At 38.0% G+C, this 17,482-nt stretch overlaps 1 protein-coding gene across 2 annotated transcripts in view; it reads right to left on the minus strand.

The window, feature by feature from the left end:
• smyd5 (SMYD family member 5) overlaps window positions 1–17,482 on the minus strand; it is a 97,496-nt gene that overhangs the window by 40,351 nt on the left and 39,663 nt on the right. For both annotated transcript variants that reach the window (XM_051928483.1, XM_028801472.2), the window contains exons 8-10: window positions 11,668–11,738; window positions 6,096–6,202; window positions 5,348–5,404 (exon numbers count right to left, since the gene is read on the minus strand). In XM_051928483.1, coding sequence (XP_051784443.1) covers window positions 5,348–5,404; window positions 6,096–6,202; window positions 11,668–11,738 — 235 coding nt within the window. The remainder of the gene's footprint in view (window positions 1–5,347; window positions 5,405–6,095; window positions 6,203–11,667; window positions 11,739–17,482) is intronic.

Below are 17,482 nucleotides of genomic sequence, written 5' to 3' on the forward strand. Positions count from 1 at the left end.
AGATAGATAGATAGATAGATAGATAGATAGATAGATAGATACTTTATTAATCCCAATGGGAAATTCACAATTATTCTACATACTGTACATATGGACATAGCAGGAGAAAGCATGGTGCCCTTTTCTTCTACTTCTTTAAAGATAAACAGTATCTTTCACAGCAAGTCAGAGGATGCATCAACAGGCAAAAGAAAAGTATACTGATGAAACATGAGCATGTACTATTTATAGAGTTATGTATCAGCAGCAAACCCTCAAAATCAGATGGGCAACTCAGTACAACAAATCAACAAAACTACTAGGCTATGATACTGCAGATTTACTTACTAGTCTGATTGCTTACAATTTAAATAACTACAATCTCTTAATTACCTTTTCAAAAACACCAGTTAGTAAATTTCAGGAGTTTAAATGAAGACTGATAAGAGTGAATTTATTTTCTGTTATTTGGTAAGGTGTAATTTAATCCAAGCCATACTTTTATGATTTTTTTTTTTATTTTAAATGTGTCTTAAACAACAGAATGAAACAACAAATCATGCATGATTTTTTCTGCTTTTTATCTGAAGTACACTTGTATCAATTTGTACTTAGATTAATACTTTCATAATTAAGTACAATGAGAACAGAATTACTTGCGCAATGAGAAAAATGTCATTTATTAAAAAGCAGAAGCGACATTAATTTAAATTATTTACTGTATGTAATTAAACTCATTCTGTAATGATGAGCAAACAGTAAGCCCAAATTTAACAAAGCATTTTTCTTGGAATCTTTGCAACAAGATTTAAATAAAAGTGTCAACAATTGTGACAACAAATTTGACAAGTACTCCTATGTTGTTTTATTATGCGAGGAGATGAAGACCACAATATGATGTCCAATTACTCTGGAATGTATAAAAAAACTCTATAGGCTCTGTGCACTGCATTATGTTTTGAAAGTTAAACTGTAATAAAAATAAATGGCACGAGCAACTACACATATTAAACTTTCTAGTGTGACACAGCACACGTGGTTGCCCTGTGTGTGAAAACAACTACTACAGTGAACCTATGGTTTTAGTGCTGCAGTAGATTTTGTACCAAATGTTGTGGCCACTATCTTGTTTATGGTCCATACTACTGGCTATTAAATAAAGAAAAAACAGCAGTCTGAATCTTTAACATAGCAATACATTGCCTTTTTTATCAACAAACCTCATACTGGGCCCTCTTTTGAGGAATTATGGATACTACTCACTAAATTGACTCATAATTACTTACAAAAGTCCCCTAAGGCGTGGTGTTTGCAGGTCTACTGATTTGTGGACATGTGGCTATAAAAAGTGTCTTAATAGCAGCAAATTCTAACAGATAATTCTTGACTCATAAAAGCATTCAGTTTGTGGAAATGCACATAGCCAAACTCTTAGCAAATACAGTTATTTCTTTTCTTTGAATCAAAACCTTTTCTTTTTTCCATTCTGTCAAGGTATGTAAAACACAAGACAGACAGACAGACAAGCACCTCTTCTGTCTGTGCAAATTCCTTATTTATTCTTACTGAATTATTGTATGCATTGTACTTCTGTATGAGTGTTCAATGGTTGTCAGCTTTCATGCACACAGACACCTCCCTTACAACTAAAGGCAGTCAAGGTGGGGTGTGGACTAGATGGAGTTGGTCACTGGGCACATTATGTAACTGGATTCACAGGAGGGCGCCACTGACTGCCTCTGACTTGCTAAGTAAATGCAGACTACAACTGAAAATCAAGGGAAAAGTTACAATGTGACATGGTCTATAAATGAGTATTAAAAGTTTAAACAACCCTGTTGTAATTACATTTTTTGTTGACATAAACGCTGAAACCCAGCCACAGGGGATGCACAAACCAGTGTGTTTCTTCGTGCTGGTCCCAAGCCTAGATAAATAGGTACATCAGGAAGGGCATTCAGTATAAAATTTTGTCAGATCAATATGCGGACAATGATACAAATTTCCATACTGGATCAGTCGAGGCCTGGGTTAACAACGGCCGCTTCCTGTACTGTTAGCCAACAGGGTGCTGGCAGAAATTGAGCTACTGTTGGCCGAAGAAGGAGAAGAAGAGGAGGGAGACGTGTCCAGAGGCAGAAGGACAGGAGGAAGGTAAAGAGAGTGGAACTAAGGGTAGAAACTTTGAATGTTGGCAGTATGACTGGTAAGGGAAAAAGAGTTAGCCGATATGATGGAGAAGGAAGGTTGATATATTGTGCCTACAAGAGACTAAATGGAAGGGGAGTGTGTATGCTTGCACTGCTTATTCCAATTAGTACAAGTACATTTCCAGAACCCTCAATTCTTTTTTAATGTGAATGTGAGTGTAAAGAACATTTGCTTAGTTCATTTTAAGCAAGGCTAGACATGTGGTTACCCCTGCATTATTTTCTGAAGCATGGCCAAGGTTAAATGCTACAGACTTTAGAATAAAAAGGAAAAAAAATATTCAAACCAACAAGTGCATTAGGACATACAATACTTATATTTAAATGGAATTTTCTTTATTCTTATAAACTTTGTTCTATTTGCCTTGCATTTCAATTTTGCTGCACATTAGAATAAAAATTAAACATTCACAAATTTGTATTAGTTTGTGTTGTTCTGATTTAATATAATATAATTTAAGCGCAATTAAATTATAATCTGGTATAAGTGAATACAGTGATCCATTGCGCTTCGCCTTTCGCGGCTTCACTCCATCGCGGATTTTATATGTAAGCATATTTAAATATATATCGCGGATTTTTTGCTGGTTCGCGGATTTCTGCGGACAATGGGTCTTTTAATTTCTGGTACAGGCTTCCTCAGTTGGTTTGCCCAGTTGATTTCATACAAGGGACGTTATTGGCAGATGGCTGAGAAGCTAGATTGCTTACTTTTCTCTTTCTCTTGCGCTGACTTTCTCTGATCCTGACGTATGGGGATTGAGCAGGGGGGCTGTTCGCACACCTAGACGATACGGATGCTCGTCTAAAAATGCTGAAAGATTATCTTCACGTTGCTATCTTTTGTGCAGCTGCTTCCTGAAACGACATGCTGCACAAAAGCTCGAAGGGCACGTATTGATTTTTGACTGAAAAACAAACTCTGTCTCTATCTCTCTCTCTCCCCCTGCTCCTGACGGAGGGGGTGTGAGCTGCCGCCTTCAACAGCTTTGTGCCACGGTGCTTCGCATACTTAAGCCAAACAGCCCTATTGATTTGTTTGCTAGAGATTGTTTTCTCTATCTATGTGACATTCTGTGCTCCTGAAACACACTCCTTTGAAGAGGAAGATATGTTTGCATTCTTTTAATTGTGAGACAGAACTGTCATCTCTGTCTTGTCATGGAGCACAGTTTAAACTTTTGAAAAAGAGACAAATGTTCGTTTGCAGTGTTTGAATAACGTTCCTGTCTCTCTACAACCTCCTGTGTTTCTGTGCAAATCTGTGACCCAAGCATGACAATATAAAAATAACCATATAAACATATGGTTTCTACTTCGCGGATTTTCTTATTTCGCGGGTGGCTCTGGAACGCAACCCCCGCGATGGAGGAGGGATTACTGTAAACCATAACAGTGGCTGCATAAGGAGAACAACAGTGTTCTGATTTACTTTCAGTCTTCAATCCATTGTAAAGCAATTCTGAATTTTTATTTAATTTTTTATTGATAATGGCATTTTAGTGATTTAAATGTACTGTAAATTAATACACACACTAATGAGTGTGATTTGTTTCACAATAACAACAGCAGCAGCTTTCAATTGGTACTAGAAAAATACGTATCAAAATGTCTGTTTACAGTGATTATAAAGAATGATCAGTTCTCTAGGGTATGTAATATAACTGCCGTGCTTCTTTTACTTTGGGTACTTCAAATGATCGGTGAGTTGAAATTATGCAATTTTACCAATTAACAATAGGAATCCTGCTTATACGATGACAGTTCCACACAGAATTTAAATTTCTAGTGAGAGATCAACAAAACTCACAAATTTAATAAATACATACTGTATTAACATCTTCTATATGGGGCAGACACTGATTAAGAGACTGGAGACCTATCAAGAAAGGGATTGATGAATGCTTTTGTGTCCAAGCCTAGAACAATTTCAAAATCCTTAAACTGTAGGATTTCATTTGTTATACTGTACTTTTTCACTGAGTGCTACATAGGCTCTATATAAAATTATTATTTGTGTCTTAATATTTATTTTAATTATCACATCATGAGTGCTGATTCATTACTTTTCACATTGTACTGTTCACTTCACTCCTGCACATTCGGTTAGAGACTGGGGCAATGCAAGCTGACTGGAATCATGGAAAAAGTTATAGCACTGTACATCTTCCTTTTAGCTCAACATGGAAAGGTGAATAGCTTTTTACCGTGTGCTGATTACAGCATATAAGCTAAGTATGCCAGCATAATGATCAAAATATGCATTGTTCAGCAGAATCAACTGCTGGAAAAATAATCATAATTATTGCCATTGTATGGCAGGGTAGCATGTGTTGGTGAGACGGGCCACCACCACATGCAATGCCATTTTCACCAAAGCCAAATTGAGCACACCAAATTAAGCTCAATATGCTATGTGAATTTGCCCGGCTAGCAGCCGAAGCTTGCGCTCTCCACATGCATTGTGATCTGCAAGCTATCATAATGATCAAGTGCGTGTTACACTCTACAACAGTGTTTTCCAACATTTACGGTGCTGGGACACAGTTTTTCCCCCACACAGGTTTCTTCGCGACCCACAAGAGGGTGAATCAAGTGCAATCTTCAGAACAGTTGGGTTCCCCTAGGTGAATCAAGTGTGACCATCAGAGCTGGGGGAGATTCATCCAGTGAATACGGGGGTGGCCCACCTACAATGCCGCAACATTCAACAGGTTGGGTAACACTGCACTGTATCTGTGCTCCTGTTTCAAAGCTGATTTCACCGTACATGTTGCTAGCATGTGAATACAGCTCTCCTCCTGCTTGGGCACTCAAACTGCAACTCAAACTCTGCTGATTCTGACAAAAGAAAGAAGCTGGAATTTTTGTCTAATTCACTTTATTTTAAAAATCATGCTTTTGTTTTTTTTAACAGTTGGCACATTTGAAAATGTACATTCTTAAATTTCTAACTGTTTTTATCTAATTTCTATTTAAAGTAGTATTGAGTTATTAATGGAAATAGAAGGCAAAGTACTTCTAAGCTTGCTCAGCATTGTCGACCATGCTGCAGTCTCCAGAGGGTTAAAAGATGCTGTTCACTGAATAGTATGAAGGACAAATGCTGAAATACACTGCTGCTCACACTTAAGAAATAAATGATTTAAACAACTTACAAGAGCTCTGAAGAAGGAAAAGACCAGAGCCTTCACAGTTTAAGAAATCACCAGTTTCTGCAATTCAAAGAAAGACAAAGTTTAGCAATCTTTTGTGCCACTTAATTAAGTCAACAGTTACTTAACATGCATGTTTATTGAAGTAGTAGTACAAAAAAAGTGAAAATATTATTAAAAAAAAAAAAAAGATAACACAAAACTAGTGTAGGACATCAAATAGGGTCATTACTGTCAGTGATGAAGGGTATACACAAATCAGAATTTTAGGTTAGAACTTACGCCAGCATCATAATCATGTGTCCAAAAGCAATTTTCGTTATGAGCTTTTCATTGCTTATATGACATAGATTCAACACATTTTGAAACCATCGCATAGCCATTTCAAACAGAAGCTTAGAGATGGGAATCCTGTATGACCCAAACACAAGTTATCTTAGCTCATTCTGTGGCATTTTATGCAAGGGTGGCTTAATGAGTCAAAATGTTAAAATAAGCAGATACCCAATTCAGTTCTCAACTAATCTAAATTATTGATGCAACCTTGAGTGAAATGTGCATCTTATTCAGAACAAAAAAAAAACCTGCTAAATTTCTATCTAGTAAGCCTAAAAGATGCATATTAAAAATGTGAAAAAATATTTTTAATTACCCTCTAAAACATTTACATTCTCTATTAATTCAAATAATTATTTTTAAGATAAGCGAATTTATAGATGATGGTTGCCACTACAGAATAAATGTCCATTACCTTTCTCTATGTCCTTGTACAGTTGGTCAATGAAACTGTCTAATTGCTCCCTCTGCTGGGACTGGAGCTCCAGCACATCACAGGCATGTACCCACTGACTCAGAGAGCTACGGGAAGAAAAAAAAAAAAGAGCAGAATGCAGCATTTCTCCCATGTAACATGATGAAGGCTGAGAATAATTCAGGTCTTTCTACTTCCTTCTGTATCCTTTCCCCAAAATGCACATTTTAACAATGTTTGCATAATTTTCCAGTTTTTTTCTTTAACTTGCATTATGTTTGAAGTTAAACACCCAGGCTGGTAGTGACTGTGCAAATAATTTGCCCAAGCAATAAAAGGACAATGTACTTAGTGACTTGATTGTAATAAAGTGAGCCTTATGTTCTTTTTGAAAGAATGAATAAGACAAAGCTGAGAACCAAAGTTGTAGACTGAAAAAAAATGACAGGGTATATGGGGACCACCTGAAACCTAGGCATGGATAAAGCCTGTCTACTTGGTGGTAGGCAACAAGATGCTGATAAAATGACTCATAACTGAAGTGAAATGCCAAGCTACATAAATATCTCCACATAAGTGAATAAACTAAACCCACATGCAATAGGAGTTAAAAAAAAATCCACGGTTGCATTACCCAAGTCTGAATGCTACATATTTTCATCAAGTATGGAAGTAAAGCAGCACTAAACTACACACAGACCTAAAGCTGTTTAGCATTGTGGAAAATAGAGCCATTAAGTATTTACAATTGAAATGTTTATTAGTGACCTTAATACTGTAGATGCTTTTATGTAGGGAAGCATAGTAGCACCATTATTTCAATGATCTTTCTTCTTAGGGTTAAATCGCATGCCCTGTTATTGTTCGTGGGGAATTTGCATGTTCTCCCTGAGTGAGTATGGGGTTTCCTCTCAAGTTATGTAAATTTGCCATTGTAAATTAAATTAGTGTTAGACAAAGTGCGTATGATTGTATGCAAGTGGGTATAAAATTACATTTTATTTGTCTAAATCCTGAGAAAAATCTAATTGCTGGAGAATGTGAATTTCCCATTGGGATTAATAAAGTATGAATGTATGTATGTATGTATGTATGTATGTATGTATGTATCTATCTATCTATCTATCTATCTATCTATCTATCTATCTATCTATCTATCTATCTATCTAAACATACTTATGTGGGCATCTACAATCAAACAGGTTCACACATAAAGAAAACCACAATACCCAGCACTGGAAGATCAATAAATAAATAAAGCATACAAATTAAAAAATGACTCTTCAGTACCTTGGCCTAGCACTACATGCACCTAGAAAGCCTACTAAACTAGTGCCATTGATGTACTGTTTAATATTTTAAATATTTGCTAGCACCAAGGCTGATGCATAATAATGCACAGTTAAAACCACAAATACAACAAAGAAGATGTTAAACCACAAAGCTTTTCAGGGGAGTAGTTGACCTTGACATGTCTGGAAACTCATTAGAGCAGCAGTGATCAAAACTGTAATCTATTGGCAATGAAAACTGCCACATTTCACCATTATTGCCAAACAAACACAATGGATTATCATTCTGCACACTTTATCCATTTAAAATTAAATATATAATACAAGAAGTTTGTCACTTTTGCCCATCAATTTACACTCAATAACCCATAATAAAAAAGTCAAAACATGTTTTAGCAAAGGTTTACAAACTTGTTAAAACTCAAAAACCGAAATTTCACATTTATGTAAGTATTCAAACCTTTTGCCATAGCACTTTAAATTGTGCTCAAGTGCATCCTGTTTGCTTCAATTATCTTTGAGATGTGTCTAGAACTTGTGGCAAATGGAATAGCCTGGATATTGTTTAGAAAGGCACATACCTGCATGTATAGGATCCAGAAATTAACACAGCACTGCATGTCAGGACAAAAAAAAAAAATTCTTTGTAGTTCTCAGCAATCAAATTGTGGTGAAGCACGGATCATGGCAAGGGGATAAAATCCTTTATAGAGCTTGGAATGTTCAAAGGCGCACAATGGCTTCAATAATTGTGAAATGGATAAAGTTTGAAACAACTAGAAGTTTTCCCAGAGTTGACCGTTAAAACTGAATAACTGGGCAAGAATGGCCTTGGTCAGGGAGGCACAGAGATGGGAGAACCAGTCAGAAGGACGACCATATCAGCAGCACTCAATCAATCAGACAAATATGCTATCCACTTGGAGTTTGCCAAATGTCATTGCTGGTACAATGAAACAAAAATGGAACTTTTTGGCCAGAGCTCTACGCACTATGTCTGGCAAAGACCAAGAACTCCTCGTCTCACTCCTACTATCATCTCTACAGTAGAGCATAGTGGGGACAGTATCATCTTATTGGGGTATTTATCAGCCACAGGGAGAATGATCAGCATTGAGAGAAGGATGAATGTAGCCAAATACAGAGAGGCCTTGAAGAAAACCTGCTCCAGAGTGCACATGACCTCAGACTGGGGCAGCAGTGAATGCTAAAGCATGCAGCCAAGAGAACACTGGAGTGGCTTTGGGACAGGCTCCTGACTGCCCTTGAGTGGGTCAGCCAAAGCCCAGACTTAAACCCCATAGGACATCTGTTCAGAGACCTGAAAATGACAGTTTACAGGCACCTGAATTCCAATTAATTGGAACTTAAGAGGATCTGGCAGGAAAAATGGGACGAACTGCCCAAATCCAAGTGTGAAAAGCCTGTAGAGGCTGACCCAAGAATACTCAAAGCTGTATTTACTTCCAAAGGGGGTTATTCAAAGTACTAAAGATAATTTGAATGTAATATTTAAATTTATGATTTTTAATACAATTTCCAAACCTTTTAAAAAAATATCACATTGTCATTATTGGTTATTGAGTAAAGATTGATGGACAAAAATATTTAAATAAAAAAAAGTTAAATTTACAACACAATGTGTGTAGACACTGGAAAGATCTGAATATTTTCTGAATCCACAGTGTCTGTGTGTGTGTATGTATACACATGCATATATGTGTGTGTATATAAATATATATATATATTATTGTAGAAAAGGTGCTATATATGCGCCTGACCCGGCACAGAAGGACACAGAGGCACGTATAAAACAAGGACTTTTTATTTTTCTTCTTCACCCGTGGGCGCACGTCTTCCCCGTGACCCACAGGCAATACACAGTCCCAAAAGCACTCTTTTCCACACAACAACAGCACTCTTTTCTCCTCTCCCACCACTCCTCCGCAAGCGTAGTCCTCCTCCTCCCGACCCTGGCTCTCTGAGTGGTGGTGGCTGGCCCTTTTTATACCCCACCCGGAAGCGTTCCAGGTGCTTGATCACCTGGTCCTAATTGCATTTCCGGGTGGGGCTGAAGATTCGACCAGCCGGGCTGCAGACTCCATGCAGCTCCCCCTAGCGGCCATCCGAGCCCCCAACCAGGCTGTGGAGGACTCTATCTCCCATGGAGCCATGCGCCAGGTTGGGGAATCATCGTCCGCCAGGGAGGCTGCCACCAAGCGTCCCAGGGGAGGTATTTAACTGTCCATGGCTGCTCCCCCGGAACAGATGCAGCAGGGGCGTCCCTGCCGGCCATGGGACCCGGCTGTCCTTCACAATATATATATATATATATATATATATATAAGACCTGGGGACCTTGGTTCACTTCCCGGGTCCTCCCTGCGTGGAGTTTGCATGTTCTCCCCGTGTCTGCGTGGGTTTCCTCCGGGTGTTCCTGTTTCCTCCCACAGTCCAAAGACATGCAGGTTAGGTGGATTGGCAATTCTAAATTGGCCCTAGTGTGTGCTTGGTGTGTGGGTGTGTGTGTCCTGTGGTGGGTTGGCGCCCTGCCCGGGATTGGTCCTGCCTTGCGCCCTGTGTTGGCTGGAATTGGCTCCAGCAGACCCCAACGACCCAGTGTTCAGATTCAGCGAGTTGGAAAATGGATGGATGGATTCTCTGGCAACTGCCAGTTGAGCTGCACGGCAATGGCCTGTGAACACAGGTCTAACTAGAGAATGTCGGGCCCTTATGCCACCCTCAAGGAGTCCGTTTCTGACAGTTTGGTCAGAAAAATGCAGTAGCCAACTGGAGGACATTTTGTAGGGTATGGTAATGCCCCTCCTATTCTTCCTTGCGCAAAGGGGCAGATATCGGTCCTGCTGCTTGGGTGGTGTCTTATAGGGCCCTGTCCAGCTCTCCTCATGTAACAGCCCATCTCCTCCATGCTCTTGAGAGTATGTATTTATATATTTATTTATTTTTTATATACTATTGGGTCTCCTTACTGCGTGGCAGCAGCACTACCACTGCACCACCGTGCCGCCCCTCACCAGAGAATACCACAGATAATACCACCTGAAAGCAGGTTCACACTGAGAACATACAATAGACATGAAACAAGTCTGGGGACTCCATGGTGCACATTATGCAGCCTGAACCATAATCCAGTGTGACCGTTTTGGCGGTGGGTCAGTGATGGTCTAGGGAGACATATCCTTGGAGGGTCACACAGGCCTTCACGTGCTAGTCCAATATACCCTGACTGCTGCCACTGTTAGATTTTACACTGGTGTAGGACAATGCCTGGCCTCATGTGGCCAGAGTGTGTAGGTAAGTTCCTGGATGATGAAGGCATTGATGCCATTGACCAGGCTACACGTTCCCTAGACCTAAACCCCATCCAACACCACCAAGTAGTGCCACAGACTGTCCAGTAGGTCACTGATGCCATTACCCAGGTCTGGGAGGAGATCCCCTAGGTGACCATACGGCACCTTATCAGAAGCATGCCCATATGTTGTCGGTAGTGCCTACAGGCATGTGGGGGCCATACACACTACTGATTAGCCTGTGATTTCAACTTTTGGCACTGATTTTCATTGTGATGTTGAATCCAGCCCTTAATAGGTTGATGATTTCGTTTTCCAATTGTTCTCAATGAATTACACAGTAATGAATATTTCGTTCATCAAGATTTGATGTGTGATTTAAGTGTTCCCTTAATTTTTTTGAACTGTGTATATACACATATACTGTGGGTGTGTATATATATCATGTACACATACTATACATACACAAACTTACACATATACACATATATGTAGCAACATTACAGTACATACATACTGTATTAACATGATTCTTAAATTCAATATAAATAGAAAGCACAAAACTAACTGCACTATAACCACTACATCGGCATTGAATATATTATATTCCACATATTTTTCCTTTGCATATAGTCATTATTTCTCTTTACACTTCAAAACAATTTCTTCTTTCTGACATACTTTATTTGTAATTACTATGTGCAAGCCTGAATTATACAAGTGTGCTAAGAAAGAATAATCTGAAATTAAAAAAAAACTATTCTGATGCACAATTAACTTTATAACCAACTTCAACAAGGAAGTTCTGAGATACAAAAGATTCACTGCATTGGTTCATTACTTATATGAACATACAATTATTTTTCAGAACCTAGGAATAATAAGTATTATTTCAAGATACATACAAATATGTACACACATACACAAATACATGGGTCGTTTGACAGACACTAGGCATGACCTTACCTGGTTCCTATTCCTTGACCATTTGTTCCTACTAGTGCAAATAGTGAGCGGAAACCTTCAGGTGTAAACCACTGAAATAGATATAATACATTAAAATAAAAAAAGATTGCATACGTTATTTTTACCATCATTAAAGTACCTTACAAAAGTTCTACATTAGCATTTATTTACTTATGACAGAATATAGATGAGCACTACTTCTTAAAACACTCAATTTCAAACTGAAAAAGAAAAAATAATTAAACTGATGCCATAAAGCTGGATATGTTTTATTCTTCACCATCCATTTGCTAAAAACTTGCATCACAGTCTGACAAACCTTCATAATTGAGCAAAACAGTAATCCAATCTTTCAGTAAAGAAAAATTACAACTTGAGTAAAAGTCAACATACAATGAGGAGAAGAAACCAGCAGTGCAAAGTAAATAGCCAGTGGAGGTAAAAGCTTTAACATAAGGCTCTTCCAGCACACTGGCTGAACTCCTGAAGGCACAGAAGCAACTGGTGACATAAGAACAAAGATGAACTTGGAGCTAAATGCGAGTATAACTAGTTCTCTTCCCACTGGGTGTAAGTTTATATGTTATTCGTCCTTTAGTACATACAGTCCAGGTTTTCCACCTGACAACACAGACAGCTTCATCTGCCAAAACCGCACAGTTAACAAAGTTGGTCAAGAAAATATGCACATTAGAGGACCACGTTAATAATCTGATAGGGATCAGACAACCCGAAAATTGGATTGATTCCATTTGTTTAGACAATTCGGTCATTTCTGATTCCGCTTTAGTCTCTCCAGGTCTCATTTGAAGTCGATGCACAGCCAAAATCACCAACACCAATTTAGCCACATGGCAAGTGGGTAACAATGAGACAGAGGTCTAGAAAGTCAAAATTTTGCCTCTTGGCACTCAGTTCAACAATTTGGACAAAAAAAACAGCAGTTAATAATCAGCAGTGTGTCTGTTGAGGCTGGGAACAATAAAGTGCTCAAAACAGGTGACTCTATAGTGCGGAACATTACAATTACAAGCTATGTTAATCCAGCAGTTAACATTAAATGCTTCTGGGGATGAATAAGCCATAGGGGCTAAATTGGACCTTCTGGACAAAAATGAAGTGTCTACCATAATGTTGCATGACGGCACTAATGATATCTATTTCCAGCAATATTAAACAGGAACTTAATTTCTTTTAACTCCAAAATTAAAACAAAAAGTTGGAGGTTAATTGTGTCTAGCTCCTTACCAAGACTATACAGTTGTGATGTATGTGATTTATAGCAAATTGTGTACCCTTTATTCTTTATGAATAATCAGGATTTCAGGGCCCCAAAGCTGTGGAATGATCTACCCGCTAATATAAGAGACACCCTTCAGTCTCAGCTTTTATATCCAGGCTGAAGACTTGCTACTTTACTCTAACATACCCTGACTAGAGCTGCTGATTAGCTGTGCAAACTGCATGTCTGTTTTGTAAATCATTTGTATAGAAACACAAATAATACAATATTTATTAACCATTACTAATACTCCTCAATTTTATTTCTTTTCTTGGTATCTGGATGTTGGCTGCTGTCCTTCATATAGAAAAGTAATCTCCGATACAAAAGTATTAGAATTATTGGATCAAAGAGTACGTTCAACAGACTGAATGGTCCAGCACTGACTCTGCTGTAAAATGCCCAGGAGGGGGTAGGAGTTTAATTGGCTGAGGTCTCCAGAACTGTGTCTGACATTTGTTTTTGATTTTCTGTTTTACAATTATAAATCTCCTCCATTCCCAACTGGCCATAGTTTTTCAATTAAATAATGGACAGATAATGTTGGTTTCCATTTTTGTTTAAACAGTTTCTACCTTGTTCTCTGTAACACACCTGTATTTTTATGTGTACTAGTTCAGTATTTAGACATTAATATAATCTATATTTGTATATTAAAAGATAATTGAACACAGTGCTCTGTGCCTGAACTCAGTGAAGTGCACTATACATAAATAGCTTACAATTGTAATAATTTTTATTTTTTCTTCTTCAATGACAATCTAATACTGGTCCTCATAACCTATCCCCTATATACTGTATTTAGATCTGTTATTACACATTTTAGCTAATCACTTCATAATAATAAACAATGCAATGGTATTATTGGCTTTGTTGGGATGATTATCACATTCTTGCTGTGATAACTACTATGAAAATGATTGCTTGATTGCTATAAGAAAATGCACAACTTATACTTCACAAAAATATTGTAATAATAATTTCTGAATTAAAATGAACCTTCTAACAAGAATTTTAGAAGAAAGTTGATTAGACATTGTTCATGAATCATGTGTAATGTTTTACTATTTAAACTTGAAAAAATATGTTATCAAATAAAACAACTGGCCAAAGTAAGTTAGCATTAATGGCAAAAGAACGTTAAGACTGAACACTTGTATGAATGTGATTCTACAGGTTCCAAGAAGAGAATAGTTATAAAATGCAGTGTAAAATTACAAGTATTCTACAGGCTGTTATCCTGGTTGGCAGGAAGGAGATCAGAATCTGGATTGGTTATGCAGTGTGAAATGGGTCTAAGATACTACTAGAAAGGGAAAAAGCTTTCTTTGGCAAAAATATGGGATCCGCCTAAAACCAAAGATAGTGGATTAACTTTTTATAAAGCTTAAATAAAAAAAAAGTTTTAGAAAATTTGATTAAAATTAAAAAATGAATAAATCAAAATTAAAAAGATGCAGGACAAGTGATTTAGGTATCCAGAGTGCTTAGTGTTAGGTACCCAAATTGTTAAGAACAATTAATTAATAATTAATTAATTTCATAACCACATTCAATGATTTTTCAAAATTTTATATAAAAAACAAAGGAGAGAAAAACCATGTTTCTAACTGTGAAGGGCTTAAAAATAATTAACTTGTTAAATTTGATAAACTAGATGTCTGGATATACATGAGACAACATGACTTATTAAGTGGCAGTCAGAGGCAAATATTGATGGAGAAGCCAGAGGTATATAAAATGCTCACATAGAATTTTCTGCCCCCACTGAACCATGAATTAAGAAATTGACTTCTGAACCATCTAAGGCTATGAACACATAGGCCTCATTGCTCAAGTCTAATTTTTTATTCAAATCGGATTTGACTATCTTGTCAATTCACATTCATAAAGTTAGGTCCATAAATATTTGGAACAGAGACAACTTTTTTCTAATTTTGGTTCTGTACATTACCACAATGAATTTTAAATGAAACAACTCAGATGCAGTTGAAGTGCAGACTTTCAGCTTTAATTTAGTGGGGTGAACAAAACGATTGCATAAAAATGTGAGGCAACTAAAGCATTTTTTAACACAATCCCTTCATTTCAGGGGCTCAAAAGTAATTGGACAATTGACTCAAAGTCTATTTCATAGGCAGGTGTGGGCAAGTCCGTCGTTATGTCATTATCAATTAAGCAGATAAAAAGCCTGGAGTTGATTTGAGGTGTGGTGCTTGCATGTGGAAGATTTTGCTGTGAACAGACAACATGTGGTCAAAGGAGCTCTCCATGCAGGTGAAAGAAGCCATCCTAAAGCTGCGAAAACAGAAAAAACCCATCCGAGAAATTGCTACAATATTACGATTGGTAAAATCTACAGTTTGGTACATCCTGAGAAAGAAAGCAAGCACTGGTGAACTCAGCAACGCAAAAAGACCTGGACGTCCACGGAAGACAACAGTGGTGGATGATCGCAGAATCATTTCCATGGTGAAGAGAAACCCCTTTACAACAGCCAACCAAGTGAACAACACTCTCCAGGGGTTAGACGCATCGATATCCAAGTCTACCATAAAGAGAAGACTGCATGAAAGTAAATACAGAGGGTGCACTGCAAGGTGCAATCCACTCATAAGCCTCAAGAATAGAAAGGCTAGATTGGACTTAGCTAAAGAACATCTAAAAAAGCCAGCACAGTTCTGGAAAAACATTCTCTGGACAGATGAAACCAAGATCAACCTCTACCAGAATGATGGCAAGAAAAAAGTATGGAGAAGGCGTGGAACAGCTCATTATCCAAAGTATACCACATCATCAGTAAAACACGGTGGAGGCAGTGTGATGGCTTGGACGTGCATGGCTGTCAGTGGCACTGGGACACTAGTGTTTATTGATGATGTGACACAGGACAGAAGCAGCCAAATGAATTCTGAGGTGTTCAGAGACATACTGTCTGCTCAAATCCAGCTAAATGCAGTCAAATTGATTGGGCGGCGTTTCATGATACAGATGGACAATGACCCAAAACATACAGCCAAAGCAACCCAGAAGTTTATTAAAGCAAAGAAGTGGAAAATTCTTGAATGGCCAATTCAATCACCTAGGGCCTCATGTATAAACGATGCGTACACACAGAAATGTTGTGTACGAACGTTTCCATGTTCAAATCGCGATGTATGAAACCTAAACTTGGCGTAAAGCCATGCACATTTCCATGGTACCTCATACCCTGGCGTACGCAATTTCTCCGCTCGGTTTTGCAGACTGGCGGCACCCAGCGTCAAAGCAGTGCTACTGTTTCTGTGTGGTCACCCTTTCTTTCGTAGACCCACATTCCTGACGCGGCTTTATAAATACACTGAGATTAACTGCATATTGTTTATTAGTGTAATGCATCTGATTGTAATTAACCTGTAGCAATATAATGGTCCAGGGAATAGCCATAGTATCCCAAATACGATAACTGCTTTAGCGTTGTTACGCTCACTGCATCTTCTTCTTTCAGCTGCTCCCGTTAAGGGTTGCCACAGAGGATCATCTTTTTCCATATTACTCTCACTGCACCACTCAGAGTATTTATATCACTGTATCTGAGTGGGGAATCACAGCAGCAGCTGATCGGAAAGAGAATTATCGGTATACAGTTTCAAGCACAGACTACCTCAACCACGGCAAAACGCGTCAAAGCCTTTCCTGTACGGACCTCGCGTTACAGAAACAGTTTCATACCAAGAATTATAAACACACTCAATCAGTCCATCAAGTGCTCCTTGTAGAACTGTTTGTACTTATAAGTACAATTACCGGTACCCCACTGTAAACTTGCACTACAGTTATAATATTGCACAACCTGCGCCACTTTATAAAGCGTGTATGATGACGATATCATTTTTATGATGAAATGCAGCAAAATATGTTGCTTATAGTATACAGATAAAGCATTAACTTTATTTAAATAATCTGTATTGTTAATAATTAAACGTGAGGACACGGTGCTATCCTCGGATAGCTCCTGCCTTGCGCTGTATTATTGCTGGTGCTGACGCGATACTGGAAGGATAGACGGATAGAATAATTAAACATGTACTATGAAGATATTTCAATGTTCCTTAAAAGTTTTGAAGAATTGGCGTTCTAAGTTTACAGATGGCTTAACATCTGTTACAGAGCTGATTGTGTGGCGATTGGGTATTTGGAGAAAGAAATGTAAGGACAGGAATTGGAGGTTAGTACGTTTGAAAGAGACAGTACTTCTGTAATAAATTACTTCATCGAAGGTCGCACATGGAGCAGCAAGCCTCTTGCGTGAGATATGAACAATCACTGCGCCACCGTGTTCCCATGTTTAATAACATGCTTTCATTCCTATCATCATGAAAAAGATATCACATATACATCTCAGTATTTTAATTATTCAGAGAGCTGTAATATCACGAATGCAATGGATTCTGTGTCCTGTTGGAGAAAGAGAAAGAACGGAAGCACGTAGTGATTCACACACATAGAGCACATAGAAGATCAAATACAGAACAAAGCATTTAATGTACTACT

The sequence above is a fragment of the Erpetoichthys calabaricus genome, chromosome 5 (genome assembly GCF_900747795.2).
Source record: "Erpetoichthys calabaricus chromosome 5, fErpCal1.3, whole genome shotgun sequence".
Classification (NCBI taxonomy): domain Eukaryota; kingdom Metazoa; phylum Chordata; class Cladistia; order Polypteriformes; family Polypteridae; genus Erpetoichthys; species Erpetoichthys calabaricus.